At 39.6% G+C, this 16,568-nt stretch overlaps 1 protein-coding gene across 4 annotated transcripts in view; it reads left to right on the forward strand.

Moving 5' to 3' along the window:
- The window catches only part of PEAK1 (pseudopodium enriched atypical kinase 1), a 108,046-nt gene that overhangs the window by 79,235 nt on the left and 12,243 nt on the right, over nucleotides 1–16,568 (forward strand). For 3 of the 4 annotated variants that reach the window (XM_017745154.1, XM_017745155.1, XM_017745156.1), the window contains 3 exons: nucleotides 2,506–2,622; nucleotides 4,445–4,644; nucleotides 11,868–12,616. In XM_017745154.1, coding sequence (XP_017600643.1) covers nucleotides 2,506–2,622; nucleotides 4,445–4,644; nucleotides 11,868–12,616 — 1,066 coding nt within the window. The remainder of the gene's footprint in view (nucleotides 1–2,505; nucleotides 2,623–4,444; nucleotides 4,645–11,867; nucleotides 12,617–16,568) is intronic. The other variant, XM_017745157.1, reaches the window with a different exon arrangement.

Here is a 16,568-nt window from a genome sequence, read left to right on the forward strand (position 1 = left end):
TTCTACCATTTCATCAATTAAAAACTTCTGAGATATTTCTCTAGACCATTTTCCAATTCTAACAGATTTGGAAATTCTGCATGTGCATTAAGCAATAAGTTTGGTACCATTTTATGTGAGAACTTGTAAACACCAAGCACTGTAAAAGATCCAAGTAGAAGGGACTTTACCATTTATTATTTTATAAATTTAGATTAAGAAATGGTAAATCATGTATTATTGTTCTTAACTCCTCTAATACAGTCTGTAAAATGGAAAGACTGAGAACTTAAAATGGATAAAGAAAAATGCATTCTTTATAATGCACAGTTAATCTGTGAAACTCATTGTCATTGAGTTTCAGTGACACTAAAGAGCTTAGCAGGATGTCTTTACTGGATTATCAAGTGTACTCCTGTTATCCGTGCAAACATCGCATTATACAAGATCTAAAAAAAAAAATAAAATTCTCATGCTTCAGGACTAAGCCAGCTTCTCAATAATGAGCATTAGGAATGAACGTCATGGCTTAGTTGTTTCAGGTTGTCATTTGAGAAGTTTGTTTCACTTTCCTCTTCAGTGACTATTTGTGGTGGTGAGGAGGGACTGAACTGCAGGAGCCATTGGAATGTTTTCTGTATCCATAGTGCCCTCTGACTGAAACCTGGGCACTGGCTGTCTCTGCTGAGTGTTTTGCAGGAATAAAGTAGTCTGTGTTCTGAGGAGAAGTTCCTGGGTGAGATGGCCTCTGACCTCCCTCCTTCCATTAACCTCTGCATTTTTCCTCAAGCATTATTCAGTCAGTTTAGGCTTTATATTGGCTTTATTAGCTTAAAAGTACAGGGCCTGAGGGCATCTCAAAGCGCTGTCTTTGAAACTAATATAGCTACAAATGACACAGTCGGTTTGTGTGTGTACGAAGTCATCTTCCTTGTCATCTCCAACTATACAGCTGCCATTGATTGCTGCTGATGTCCACTCAGGGAGGAGATCACAGTCTCTGCTGGCTCTAAGGCCACATCAGCTTTTCTCTGTTTCTGTCACTGATTCCTGCCACTGGGATTATGTGTTGTCTTGCACAGAACTCTGTTCCCTTACCTTGACCTCTGGATCTGACCTTAATTCAGGAATACACTCTCACAATCACTTCTTATAAGCATTCCACTTTATCTCCCTCATATTCATTGCTGTTTATTAATCACTCTAATTGAGCAGGCGTGCTCTGAATAGAGGAGAACACAGGTCACACAAGAGCTGTGATTCCAGTGTCCTCACCAAAATTAACACGCTACGCAGGCAGCTTTCTGGTTCCTACTGTTCCCAAAAGACCCAGGCAAGTTAGACCGCATCATCTTCTGGCTATCCTCCAGAAACTGTGGAGGAGGAGAGCCTGAAGGAAAGATTTAGAGGCATTTGTCCCTGCAGAAAAAATAACACTTTTTAAACAGTTTTGAGCCTGTGCACACGTGAATGACGGGTCTTGAATTCAGTGGGGTGTTGTCTGAAGGACAGTCATTCTTATGGCAAGTTTTTTTGCTTCACATAATCTCAGCTTCTTAGGAAAACAAACGTTCTCTGCGTGCAGAGGGCTGCTCCCTCCACTAACTGAATAGTTGTTTAGTTTCAGCCACTTGTGCCCGAGGAGCAGAGTTCTCTAAGATAATTAATTTCTATGAAGTTTGTTTTTGAAATAAAAAAGGGAAGAGAAAAAGACTTGGACAGAGGAGGCTGCGCCCACTATGGTAGATGCTAAATATGTGCTCTTATGCAAGGCATCAAAGAATCCATCCTGGCAAAATATCTATAAATATCCCAAATAAGGAGATAGCTTTAAGTATGACTTGCTACCAACAAGCAGATAGAAAGTTATACAAAATCAGGCTTTAATGGTTCTAATCTGAGGGAACTGCCTGTTTATCAGCTGCTCTTCTTCCCTTGAAAAGGGATGTCATTTTTACTGTTTAGTTCATGGAGCAACTGGGGATTTGGTTCTTGTAGCTCCCTGAGTGAGAATGGTTCCCCCTTTTGTTCCTCCTGTGTCCTGCCAGCGCCAACGCCAACGAAGGGGTTGACATTTGCACTGTGTACATAGGCTTGATCTCTTTGTCCTCAGTGTTAAGATACTGGGAAGCATTTCCCCACGGATTTCATGACCTGACCTCTTAATTGCTGTGGTTTAAAATGTATTCTTTTGAGGCACTGAATACAGATTTGAGATACTGTCTTACTCTTAACAATAGGTTAGTGTTATTTCCCAAAACTCCTCTTGAGACTTGAACGTGCTTTTCCTGGAGCAATAGCCATGACTAAGGCCATAGCCGTCATTCCAGAGCAGTGATGCAGCAGCCTGTGCCCTGTGTTCCCTGCAGGAAGGCAGTGCAAGAGTTAAGAAGGCAGGGCTGGATCTGCCTGGCTTCCTGGGGCCTTTGGCAGGGCCCAGCCCCCGAAGGTAAACACTAAGGTGCAGTAGGTGTATCACTCTGTGCAGAGTTCAGCCCTCTTGCTCACAGCTTGCACAACTTGTAGCACACCAGAACACTGTGGAATCAATGGCTCGCCAGAGTTTCAAGACATGATTAAAAGACTCAAGAAGGCCCTGAAAGAATTTCCTTTAATGGGGAATTGTGTGAGTGAGTACAGTGGGTGAGTTGGTATTTTTTTCTTTCTTCCTTTCTAGCTGTTGGTTTACTTTGGCAAAATGCTTCTGAGCTTAGGTTTAGTGTATGTGCTTGCATGTGTCTGGTTTGGAGAATGAGTATGTTCTTACCTCGCCAAGTGATACTAAAAAGTTACTTGAGATGTGATAATTCCTGGTTTGTGGCAATGACAGAACTGTGAAGCTATTAGAATCTATTTCTTCTTAAAGAAAACATTCCTGTTGAGGAATGCAGGTATGTATATTATTTACAGCAACTACAAGTCTTTAGTTAAATTATCTTGAGAGCCTTGTTACTGCTTTAATTTTATGTCTGCTTTACTCTGAAATTACAGAGGTTAACTCTTTAATGTGGATATATTTACGGCACATGGAATGTTCTTCACACCATTCCTATGCATGGTACTAAAATTGAACAAAAAATGTTACGCTGATTAAAGATTACATCTTTTTGAACTTACGCCATTTTTTCTCTTTTACTAACAAGTTCTAATGAGTTTGGTTTGTGTCAGCCTGCAGTTAAAATTCATGAGTCTGAGCAGAAACAGCATGTGCACACTGCACTGTCCTGAGTCTTGTCATGCAGAGCATTGGCATGTTTTAATCTTTGTACTCGGGGATTGCTACAAGATTGTGTCCCAGGATTTTCAGGATTTTGGCTTTGCCATAGACATATACCTATCATTTATGTTAACTCTTTGTGGAAGTTTTAAGTCCTTATTACAAAAAATAAGTATCTCTACAGATACATGATGTGCTGATCATTTTTTGATGGAAGTGTGTTACTTCTGTCCCTAATGGAAGTCACAAGTAGTTAAAATTCTTGCTGTTGTATTTGATCAGGCTGTAGTAATGAGAACTAGCAAACAGCACATATGCTCTTGAGATTTGGCCTGTAATGAGTATTTGTTTCTGCAAGTGAGAGAACATAAAGGCATGGAAATATTTTTGCTCTGACATGTTTTTGTGGCATATTATTGATAATTGCTGCTATATTTTCAGTATGATTGGGGGGTTTTATTAAATCTCGGCATTTTTTCATGCATATAATGCATAATTTTAAAATTATACTGCAATAAATATATCCATGGAAACCAACTGAATGCACGATTTTCAGAGTTTTGTGCTATAAGTCATCACAGTTTGATTAAAACTTCATAGCTAAGAGCAGGCACAGAGGAATGCCTTCAGTGCCTTTTGCAGTTGGCCTAATGCAGATGGATTTTAATGGTGGAGAATTTTATATGGGAAAGAGATTACTGGCCTAAATGAGGTCTGTTTCCCAGAGTGTCAGTTCCCAAAATCCTACCAGTATATGAAAATGTATCACTAAAGTTTTATGCATTTATTGGGACTTAATCCCCCTTGCTATACCTCCTTATCTTTGTTTGAAACACAATTGTTCGGACTGGTAAAAAGCACCTTAAACTCTGCTGCTGTCCTGAGTCCCATACACTTTACTCAGAATCATGCCTACATATTTATGAGTACAGATGTTGATGATAATCAAGCTGTAAAGCATTTTATTGCACCTTCTATATCAAAGGCATGAACTATTATATAATATGTATTATTATACTCATGATAATAGTAACTAACATGTTACTATTTCAGTCACAAGTTGTTTCTTCTCATTAGGGAAAATAAAAACTGTAGATAATTGTTCTTGGAAAAGGAGGGTGAAAGAACTTACGTCTTTACCAGTTCATTCCCTTTCCTGAAGATTCTTAGTGCCTAACCTGGCATTTCTGCCAGCAGGATCCAGTACCCAGCTTGGGTCTCCAGGTGATGTTGTTTTGTTTGTTTCAGTCAAGTGCCTGATGACCCGACCCTGGACGAGTTGTCCCCTCGTGTCCCCAGAGCCGTGTTTGTGAAGCAGGACAATGGGGGCAGCGCCTCAGTCATCCCGGTGGTGTCCTCCAGCCGTGGGCCACCAGGGGAGGAAGAAAAAGAAGTAGCTCCAAATTCTCCTGACTTGAATACCTGCAGTGCTACGTACAGCAATTTGGGTGAGTGAACTCTCACAGGAAAACACAGGAACTGGATGAGATCTTGGATACCTTTCCAGGGTGTGAAGAGGCTTTTCTTCTGAACAGCTTAATACATCTTCATAAGGGTAGCTTTTAATGCCTGTTTAATATTGATTTATAGAAAATAAAGATATATTGTCTCATTCAGAGATGATAACCAAGAAAGTGATGATTCAACAAACTCAAAGGTTTGTTTTCCTGTAATTTAAAACAGTCTTTTAATTGTCCTTAGTGATAAATATCTCAAATGATTTTTAAAAGAAACATTGTTTTATCTTTTTGGAGGAATTTTTGTCAAAGAGCTTTAAAATGCAGAGCAAGCTACCTAATTTCTTTAGAAGGAATAAGTAGAATTCAGTATTTTTCTAAACTTCAACAAAAGACAGAAGTTATTATTTTAGAGTATCAATAACTGCTAAAACATTTGTACCCATCTTTTGTTGGCTGAAACTGTTCTTATCCTAGTCTGAGAGTTTACTTTTGCTCCTTCCCAATGAGATATGAATGTCCTGAAGGTACTATTCAATGATTACTGAATTCCTGCCTCATTAAAGAGATACATGGATGCAGGGCTTCTCTGGAAGATAAGGGAGCAAGACAAAGCAGCATCTCCTGATGCACAGTATCAATATTATCAGCCTAATTTTCTGAAGCATTTCGATTTGAAGTACTGTGAATTCAGGGATACCTACAGCCAGGTCTTTGAGAACAAAATGTCTCATTTATTTATATTCCAGGATATCCAAATACACGTTTTTTGTTAACATCCCAATCCTGTAAACACACCAACGTATTAAGCATTTGGCCAAGAGTAAACTGGTTGTGTTGAGATGGCTCACGAGTACAAGGGGTTTAGCATGTCCACACAGGTTTCAGGGATCAAGGCTAAATTTGAAACCCTCAGGTGCATACATTCCTTAGATATTCGGTGAGAGCGTTGCATTTTTTTGCTTAAATGTGAATTAGTGGGAAGCTTATTAGTGCATTCTGCTATTAAAACATTAATGAGGTATTGTTTATAAAGCATAAGGGAGAAAAATATCCCATCCAAGCGTGATGCTAATATCTACCAAGAAACTCTTCCTCTAAGGAGGAAAACTAAAACCTGTATGGTGAATTACTCATAGATCTAGTGAATTATTTTCAATTTAGTGACATACATATCTGTATTTGGTGTATTTAGAAGATAGCAACATTGCAGACAGAATCCAGGCAGTTAAGGTCTAGATACATCAGAACTACTTGTACCATGTTTATCCCATGCAGCAAAATACCATTATAAACACTGGAGCAGGTTGCCCAGAAAAGCTATGGAATCTCTGTCTGTGGAGATACTCACAGCCTGAACTGGAGATGATCTGGACAACCTGCTTCAGCTGACACTGCCTGACCATCTCAAGAGATCCCTTCCATCAGTCCTGGCCTGTGTTAGTGCTGTTCCTAAGTTTGAATGTTCCTTTTTAAAACCATAAAAGTCAACCCCTTAGCACTTTATTTAAAATCATCTCCTCATTCTTGGTTCACTTTGAGCTTTGCTGTCTCCAAAGTAACCTTTTGGTATGAAGGAGTTAAGTTAGCTCTAGGGCTTGCCTGGCTCTGGCTGGGAGAGCTGCCTGTTGGTAGGAGCAATGCTTCCCTAAATGGCACTGAGCTCCCTGGCTGCCCTTCAAAGGCTTTCTGTTTTATTCAAGCAACCTCACTTTCCAATTCAGATGGCAACAGAGAGATTTCTAGGTAGGGACAGAGAATTATTCCTATTTGTTTTCACATCTTGCATCACCTAGGCAGCAAAATCTTATCTTTGGTAGAATTAACAAATACTGGTATGTGAAACTGGAAGAAAGGATAATATGAGAAGTTACATCACGTTTGACTCTTGCCTCAGCTGCAATTAGAGCTACATGCTACAGTTTGTAGTTTGTAAAATACATCATGTGAACATCTCAATTTGCAGCATAATGCATGATGTTCACTTTTTAAACTAATCTGATACATACTCTTATGTTTTTTATTAAAAAGCAGATCATATGTCTCTACTTTGATAAACACCTAATCTTCAGTTCTGACATGTCACGTGAAATGTCATGAACAGAAATAACTGCAAGCCTTGGTAAATTTTCATCTGCAGTCAGGTAATAGTTTATATCAGGTACTGCCCTCAAATATATTTGGTTTGGCCTTCCAAGGGACAAGCCCTACAAAACAGAGGGTTCTCCTCCGGGAATCAGTTACAACATAAAAGTGTTGGGTCTTTTATGAGATCCCACCATAATGATAGGATAAGGTATGTTCCTGGCTGTAGAAATAGGAGGAAACTTCAATAGGAGGAGAGAGGTTCTTGACTGCCATAGTCACAGTCAAGCCCTGGTGCCCACAGTTTAAGAAGAACGTTTTAAAAATTGTACAGGCTCTAAAGAAAAGCTTTGCAAATGCCTGGTATTGTGGCAAGCACTTCATAGGGACTAATTCAGAATCTGAATCAGTTTAGCTTATCCGAGTCTGGCATTATCATAGTGTGGGTGCTCATGTGGTGAGCAGAACTGTGATGAGAGATACCTCTGGTATCAACTATTTAACAAACTCCAGAGGCTGCCACTTGAATCAAGATGAAGAAGCAAATGTTCAAATGTGTAAGGTAGGGCCTAGATGTTTCTTTTGTAAGGAGTTCCTTTATTGTTACAGAAGTTAATTCAGGTAAGCCCTGTAGCTGGTGATAAGGAAGACAATTGACCAGATAATGAAAAGCCTTTCTCTTACAAATCCTCAAATTGTTCTGTCTTTGTCTGAATTTGTTGGGGAAATTGACTTGATTGAATTTGCATGGCTGTAAGTAGATTAAGGTATTCTCAATATACTCAGGATAGTATTTTTGCAATTGAAAAAAGAATAGGTTATTTCATTATCAGCTGTTTTCCTCTTTACACCTAAAGAAATGTGGAAAAAAAGGAGACCAAGTTTCCAGGCTTTGTGATTGCTGACATTGGAAAAAAATCCTAATCACAGCATCTGCCATGGGGCATGCCTCAGTCAGTTAGACCAGGGCAGTAAACAGTGCTTTAGCCAGGCTGTAAATAAGGTAATGAGATCATTGTTGAGTAAAACTGACAATTCAGTGACAGACAGGGATTACAGCATCAGTCTGGTGCATCTTGTATAATATATAATTACACAGGTAATGTCTTTAACATGGTATAATAGAGGGTGGGCAGCAGGACCTGTCAAGTCACCAAGCAAACAAGGTGAAGCTTCTCTTTCCTGCATCTTAGAAGAGACCTGTGCCCAGTCTCAAATTATTGCTGAGACACTGGAGGTGCATCACCAATATTACTTAACAAATGTTAGCTTTCCTTTCTGTAACATATATCATCATTCTGGTAAGATTTTTATATATTAAATTAACAATAAATGTGTAAACAATGCAGGATTTAATGCAAATCTGTGTACAGGACAATTTTATAGAATAGTGGTGTACATGGAATTGGGGCTATGAAGCATGCTGGTAGCTTTTGCAGTGGTTGGAAGGTACTTGATGCATTTGTGGGTTTTTTTCATGGTTCAGTTATTTTTATCAGCCAGGATAAGAGTTTATTAAGTGTATTAAGTTTATTAAGATGTCAGATTTGATAGTTTCAGCATCTAACATAAATAGGCTGCAATGCAAAGTCTGATGATAAATCAGTTACCCAGAAAAATTAAATTTAAATGCCTTTCTCAAAGGTCTTTCAAAGTTTCAGAACTCTGCATGGTGCCTGGGGACTTAAGCATTAATATTTAAATAGTGTAGTGAGATTCTATAATGGAAGATTTTATTGAACTGTAGAATTATTTAAAGCTCTCTAGAAATCTGCTGTCTGTAAAGAGTTAAATTTTTTTCTGTCACTGAGCAGTCTGGAATCCACTTCAAAGATCTCTCTAAGTGGTAGCCTAATATTGTCCCTGTTCTTCCTTTTCATTTTGCCTCCCAAAAGTGTGGCTCAGGCTGAACTTGCAATGTTGGAGAGTCTGTGCAGTAGGTAAGGAAACGATGGTTTTAAGCATGCAAGGGGAGAAGGAAAGGATAGGTAAGAAAAAGAAATAAATGCTATGCCAGTATTTCTGTGCAAAAGGACATTCTTGTGCCTTTGACAGGGACAACATTTAAGACAACCTTTTTCTTGCTAGGCAATGAATTTGTAAAAATTGGGCCGTGTAATTTCCTGCCATGCTTGGAGAAAGCTGAGCTGCAAAGACAGGACCAATAGCTATGAAAGAAATGTACAGTGTTAAGAACTTGGCATAGAAACAGTGCAGACACAAAACTTTTCAACTGTGTAATACAGATGGTTAGATTTCAATATGGAAAACTTGTTCTTGTGGGAAGAAACTATACTGTAACATAGCAGGTTATACAAACTCATTTTTCTCAGCTGAGAGTACTTGAAACAGTAACTACAGAATGACTTGTACATTCAGTTCTCTGGATCCTGTCACCCCTCCAGACATCTGAAAAAACAACTTCTCGTTACGAAAACCTTCTCCAATTCTGCTTGGATGTCACAGTGCCAGTAGCTATGCAAAAGCAACACTGGTTGCAGTCTCAACACTCTCCTCTGTGTGAATGGCTTTTGAAGGACAGAGCCATTAAAGCAGACAGAAAATAAGAGAATTGAGCAGTAACACTGTTTTAAATCTTACCTTTCTTGGAGAGAGCTCCTGCTGGTGCTCGGGATGTTCATCTTGCTCTAATTTGTTTCCTTGTTTCCCTCTAGTACCTGTGCATCCCTGGGTTAGCAAGTCCCACAAGCAAGGCACGTTAGCAAACTGCCTCCTGAATAGCGTCTCTGTCAAACCCCAGCAGTCAGGCTGTCTTAGAAGAGTGGGGAAGAGGGTGAGGAGGAGAAAATAGGCAAGTGATCTTTAGCACAGAATGTTGCTGGGGAGAAGTACATAGGTCACGGATTTTGTAAGAGTGAGCAGTTGTGGAAGAGGACACGTTTGGATGAGTAAGACAATTGCATACAAAAGAGAAATGAACTTGTCTCAGGATTAAGCAAAAGGCATCTGGATGTGTGTCTGGCATGCAGACATCAATTCTGCTTTTGACTTGGAATCATACCACACTCTACCTCTGCAAAAGGAACCCCCGTGACAGAGTTCCTGTAGTGCCCCGCTGCACCAAAATTGAATGCTGCAGCACAGCAAACACTTGCTGCAATACAAAGGAGCAATAGGGCCCCCTGAGTCCCCCAAGAGTTAAATTTTTTTTAGCAACCTTTGCAACAATTCAGTGTCTTCCCTGAATATCAGGTATGTACAAAACTGATAGAATTTCTTGCTCAAAACTTGGTTTTTTAAACGCTGGAATAGCCAGGCTTATCATTAAATCCATAAGGCTCTTCTGAGGGTTGCTGGAGCTTAAACAAAAGATAGGGATAGAACTTTCATTTGTGATGTTGTCTCCTTGGAATGATTGAAAAGAGAATGATTGTTAAGACAGCAGGGTGCAAGGCTGTTCTGTTTGTGGATACATATAAAAATACTATCCTCTCTGATCTTCTGAAATTAGAAAGTGTATTTCAGCATTCTAACCCTGCATTCCAGGGTTTGGTACATCCTGGCCATGTGGATTTTGGGTTCTGTAGTATTCATAAAAACTGTAACAACATATCTTAAAATGCAAAGGAAGCTAATATTTTTCTCTTTTTGCAAACTGCAAATTCATTAATTATTAATTATTAATTATTAATTGAAGTGATGTAATCCAGATTGGAATCTTAGATCCCACTAGTCTGGTTCAGCATTCCTGTTTAGTCCTCTCTTTACAAGGATTTGGTGGGCTTGGCAGTGTTAACAGTTGGACTCTGATCTTAAAGGTCTTTTCAGCCTAAATGATTTTATGATTCAGCACATTATAAATAGTCAAACAGTTACAGTGTCTGTTCCCTTACTAGAAAAGATGCTCAGCTGCAATTATTCAGAGCATCCATTTCAGGTCTGCCATTTTCAATTGTCAGAGTTGGCTTCCTACCTTACTATGATAGTCAGTGAACCTCCCAGGAGTAGTAGAAAGCTTATAAAATAATTTCTCTGAAAATAGCAGTTGATTATTAAGAGTGGAAAGATCTCATTTTGATATGAGTAACAACAGTTGAATTGTCCCAGAGCAGCAAGTTGGTCATTTGTATTGTGTGTTTATTAGTTTTTATTCTCCATTATATTATTGTCATTTATTTATTCTGCATTTCCAAGGATTCTGGCACTTATAAAACATAATTGCTCTCTATAAAAGCCATCCAAAACACATGACAGGAAGTTTATCTTCCCTGGATTCACACAGAAGTCTGAAACTAGAAATTCCATGCTTGTGTGTGTGTAACCTGCCATTTGGAATCTCTCAAGTTCTGGTTATTTCTGAATGTAATAACTAGGTCTGGTTATCTCTGAATGTAATACTGCCAGCAAAGGTACCCATGGCAAGTAAGGAAGGGAAATGCATTAGAGAAGTTACAGTCAGGGGGAGGGCATGTGAGTTTTAATAGGTAGAAACTATTGCTGTCAAAATATGATCCTACTCTTGATGGCAACACACCTGTCAGCTTGAGTGAAAGTTGGCTTAACTTCCTTGATTTCACTGTGTGAATCTCCTGGGGCAATCCTGACTCCCTGATGTGACCACCATCTCATCTGTGTTATTTGTGTCTGGCAGTTTCTGGGTTCCATTCTGAAATAAGATTTTCAGCCTGTCTAGTGCATTTCCCAGTTGTTTTATGGACTATTATCCACCCTTAGTTTTATCACATTTGAATAGAAAGTAAGGAATAATATTACAGTCAGTTGACTGCAGAAGAAGTTACAGGATGCTGGGTGTAATTGCTGAAACTGGACTTGGCCAAAGTGTCAAATTGAGGTTTGGTTTTTGCTTGTAGTTCTTGTCATTGATCTGATAAAATGGCAGCCTTGCTAGCACCGAAACTGATTTCAATATATATGCCAAGGTCAGATCAAGACTGGCTGGATGTAATTAAATATATGTGATGCTGATTTGGTAATTTACTTTCTAATAAGTTCATCTTTTCATAAACGTATCTAGGGTTTTTTGAAATGTTGGGGGGCTCCTAGTCAGGGTTTTGGGGGTTTTTTGCCTTAAACTTCTTTGCAGAGTGCAAACAGGAGTGGCGCATAAAAGTACTTTAACCTTCTCTTACTATTATCTTTATCTACAGGACAGTCCAGAGCAGCCATGATCCCTCCAAAACAGCCAAGGCAACCCAAGGGAGCTTTGGATGATGCCATTGCCTTTGGAGGACTGGCAGACCAGGAGACAGTGAACAACTTGCAGCCAACACCACCTCCACTGCCAAAGAAAACAATTTTGAGAGCTAACACAGAGCCAACTCCCCGAGATCTCCAGAAGCAGGCTCTGGAGAACAACCTGTGCATCATGGCCAATCCCACCTATGACATTGACACCAACTGGGAAGCAAGCAGCGCCTGCTCTTCAGTCAGCCTGGAGCTCAAGGTCCTGGACAACGAGTCAGGAGATTCCTTGGACAGGCCAACAGAGAAACTAAGGGCAGCCACCTCAGCAACTAACAGTGTTTCCAGCCTAACCACTATCAGTATTAAGGACCGGTGTTCCAACAGCATGGAGTCCCTGACGGGGAGGCGCCTCTCGCAGGCCAAGCAGGGCCGAGGCATCCAGAAGCCGCAGAGACAAGCACTTTATCGAGGCATCGAAAACAGAGAGGAGGTGGTGGGGAAAATCCGGAGCCTTCACGCTGATTCGCTGAAGAAGCTGGCACTTAAATGTGAAGACTTGTTCATGGCTGGGCAGAAGGACCAGCTGCGCTTTGGGGTGGACAGCTGGTCAGATTTCAGGCTCACCAGCGACAAGCCGTGCTGCGAGGCGGGCGATGCCGTTTACTACCCAGCGTCTTACGCAAAAGATCCTCTCAACAATTATGCAGTCAAGGTAAGAGGGGCTTGAGAAATGGTGATCTGAGGAATCTGTGACAAAATGTGACAACAGCCATACTTTGCACCACATCCAGTAGTGATAGGGCCTACTGCTGGCAGATGTGTGAGAAGTAGGATTCCCAAGATACAAGCTCTTCCTTCTGTCAAGATCCATGTGTGGCATTGGTATCTGCTGTTTAATTGCATGTTTTTATTGCAGCTCCAAAATAATTGAAAGAAAATCAACACATCTTAGTCTGTACTATGGTCATTGCTTAATGATGTTTTGAAGGAAAAGCTGTATTATTTAACGTGTGTCAGCAGTTTTTTGGAAACTCACAATAACAAAATCCTTTGATTCACCTGCATGCAGAGGAAATTAAATCATCACTCCTAGTTAGGAAAGTTTTCCTAAAAAATGGAAAAGTTCTCCATTTTCAAAGCCATGTAATTTCAAATGTAAATTCTAGGGTAAGTTCTTTTTGTTCCCATACAAGGTCTTAGATTTTCACCAGTGTTCATTACCAACCTTTCAAAATCTCTGCCTAGCCATCAGTGTTTGCCTTATAAATTCTTCAGCTAACACATTAAAGAAATAAGATTTACTAGATTTACTGCTAATATATTAATGCCTAGCTGGCAGCTATCTCACCAGATATTGTTATTTCATGGACTTTTATATAGCTAGTTCTTTCTGAGTGCCGTATCTCTGCACTTCTCGATGCTTATCTGGTAGGAAGATAGTGAGAAGGACGGCTGAGATTCATAGCACTGTCAGGCTTCCTGTGTGACCTTGAGTAAATCACTGAACTTCTGACTCCTCCTTGTTGAAACTGAGATAAACATTTATTGCCTGACACAGATGTGTGAGGCCTGAGCTGTTATTCCTTATAGTTGACATTCTCACAAGGGTGGTGCTTTACAGGAACAAAATGTTGTTACCACTCCTGCATGACTGTTTACAATTAAGATATAAAAAACTGAAAGGTAAGATTGGTGCAGCTAATATGTTTTTCTGAGACCTGAAAAGGTATCATTTTAATGCAGATTTCTGGGCCTAACCATTTCTATTTCATTAATTATTAAGGACTTCATATTGGAAAAGATGTGAAATGAAATATGGATGTCTTGGAGCTGCTATGTCCAGTGGTACAAAGCAGCCAAGGAAGAACCAGACCATGAATGTATTTGGCAATCAGCTCTGGTCCAGAATCAGCATCTGGCATTGCTCACTGCTGGCTTGGAGGGTTTTGCTTTAATACAATGATGCAAAATGGTTGCTTCTAGGCCCCAAAGTGGTATTTTTCTATATAGACAGGTTTGAGTTATCATTAATGTGATACCTCTTTGCACATCACAGATGTGCCTTTAAAGTATTCCCTGGCAGGCAAGACCTATGTCATTGTTTTGTTATCCATTTTGTTATCCTGTTCTCCAAAATGTATTTCCCTTGTAGAAAGGCAGAGAGAAGAAAGAACAGCAGTGTAACATGGTCAAATATGTGCTAAATTTTCATTTTTTTGTAATTCAGGTGTCTTAAAAATAGTTTTCAGACTAACAAGGTTTATTGCATTGTAATAGATGTGAGTGAAGTATCCACAAAATATCCTTGAGCTGGAGGTCACCAGGAGCTGTTGTGCTGTTATGATGAGAGGAAAAGTTCCTCTTGAAAATAGCCCCCTGGCACTTAATGTGATAGAGAAAGGTGTTGGCCAAGTTGATCTTTGACTTATAAGCCATTGGCCCAGGATCAGATTTGTCCACAAGCTCATAAGCACAGATTGCTGTTACATTACACAGAGATTTGGGGAATTTCACTTTAACAAACATGCTGGTTTTTACTACCATGGGTGTTTTTCATGTGAGCCAAATTACATAGTAATCTACCTTCAACAAATAACCTATGTCTTCCTGCCACTTTAAATCCCTCGTCCCCAAAACAGGATGGAAAATGTAGTGAGTTGAAAATTACTGCTGTGCCTACTGAATCCAAAATACAGTCTCCCTGTTATTTTGGATCAAGTCTTAGAAATACACTTTGAAAGTGTATATGGAGCCACGTGTTTGGATGGTGTAAATTAATGTAGCTCTTTTGAGTTTTGTAGAACTACCTAAGCAACACTGGCTAACAATTCAGACAGTTCTAAGGTTTTATGATTTTAATATTAGATGTGAGAAACAATGTCATAATGAGATTTTTTTAATTATTATTCTCTTCATAGAAAATTAGAGATTCATCCCCAAACAGTGCTAATAGTCTTGATACATAAAATTGGCATTTTAATATTCTATCTCCAAAAATAGAATTACAAAAGCGCTGCTAAAAATTCAGCTTTGACCATTTGACTACTGCTGAATTTAATTTAGAACAATGAATGATTTGTGCACGTGAATGTACCAGCGCACTTTTGCATTCTGGCGGCTTCACCAGTAAAGGATGCTCTGATAAATTTGGTGGAGAACGAGCACAACTTGTTCTGTTGGAGTGGATATAAGAGGAAACATTCATAGGGGTGTGTTGTTTCACAGCACTGTATTATGCTTTTTGATTCAACTCTCACCTAATCTGCTACTAAACACTCAGTGCAAAAATAGCTGCAGGAAGCCATGTGGAAATTATTTTGGCTGAAACATTAGAAATAAAACCAGTACACAAGTGGTGATCAGAAAAGTACTTTTTCAAATGGAAAAATGTAAGTTTCCTTTCAAGAAAGGTTTCCATAAAATTCCAGACCCCGAGGTGTTTTTCTTTCACCTAAGTGCAGTACCACCTTCTAAGTAGTTGGTAGATCTGTGGTAATATGGATAAACATTCCCCTGAAACCACAGTCTTATCAGTAATTCCAAATATGTGGTAAAAATGTTACACCAAGTTAACAGCAGCACAGAGCACCAGCTCTTTGTACACAGCAGATTGGATGAGTTCTGTTCTCAGTGTCCTGACACAGACTGAATAAGGCACTGATATGGCAGGGACTTCTTTTATTAAAAAATAAATAAATAAATTAGATTACTCAGAATGAATAACAGGCAATATAACTGTGTCAGTGACATAAACTACTTCCACTTTCAGTATTAAACTCTCAAAGCAAACACTGTCCAGTATCACAGGCTGAATCATAGAAGCCATGAGTCAGAGTCCACATGGAACAATAGGCATAAAACGCAGCTGGCTCTGGCCACAGGCACATGTTGCAATGCTGGGCAGGTGGGGTAACAGGAATTGCAAAGGTGCAAACAGCTCAAAAGGAGCAGTTCAAATTTATTGCTTTGATTGCTGCAAGGCAGCAGAAGTTCTCCTAGCTGTAAAACCTTAGGATTCCTGGTAAGGTTTGTGTCCCAGGTATAAAGCAGAGCAAAGCAGAAGTAGGCAGCACTGGGCTGAACTTGGCTGGCAGTTTCGTACTGCAGCTGACAATTACTTTCTAGTCATGTTTAGTGTGCTAAGGTGTTTTTATTTGGTAATTCGGTTTCCTAGTGGAGCTTCCTGTCAGAAGCGTTATTAAAGGTTGTCCCAAAACTTCGTGCTTCAGATCAAAACAAAGCAATGTACATACAACTTCCAGCCCACTCCCAGTTCAGTCACAGCAGAATAGAATTCTGTGTTTTGGCACCTCGTTAAAAAGCCAAAGCTCTATTCCAAGGTCAGATCAAGAAAATGAGGTCAATCAGAGATCAAACTGGCCTCCTTGGAAAACAAGGTTGTGCCAAGAACAAGCTATCAATTTGGGATTAGCAAGCTTTCATTCTACACAATTTCATTTGCAGTTGTCCCTCTGTGCAATACAACAAAGTGGCACAGATGGTACAGTCTTTGTGATCTTCTGTGTTTCTCATTTTCAGCACTTGTAAATTCATTTCCCACAATATTCATCGTGCTTTAAGTTCACTGACGCCCTGTAAAATGCATAGGACAGAGTGGAAATGAGATTCCCTGCTGGGGAAGTGAGAGTCAGCTGATGGCACAG

This window comes from Corvus brachyrhynchos, unplaced genomic scaffold, assembly GCF_000691975.1.
Source record: "Corvus brachyrhynchos isolate BGI_N302 unplaced genomic scaffold, ASM69197v1 scaffold309, whole genome shotgun sequence".
In the NCBI taxonomy this organism is placed as follows: domain Eukaryota; kingdom Metazoa; phylum Chordata; class Aves; order Passeriformes; family Corvidae; genus Corvus; species Corvus brachyrhynchos.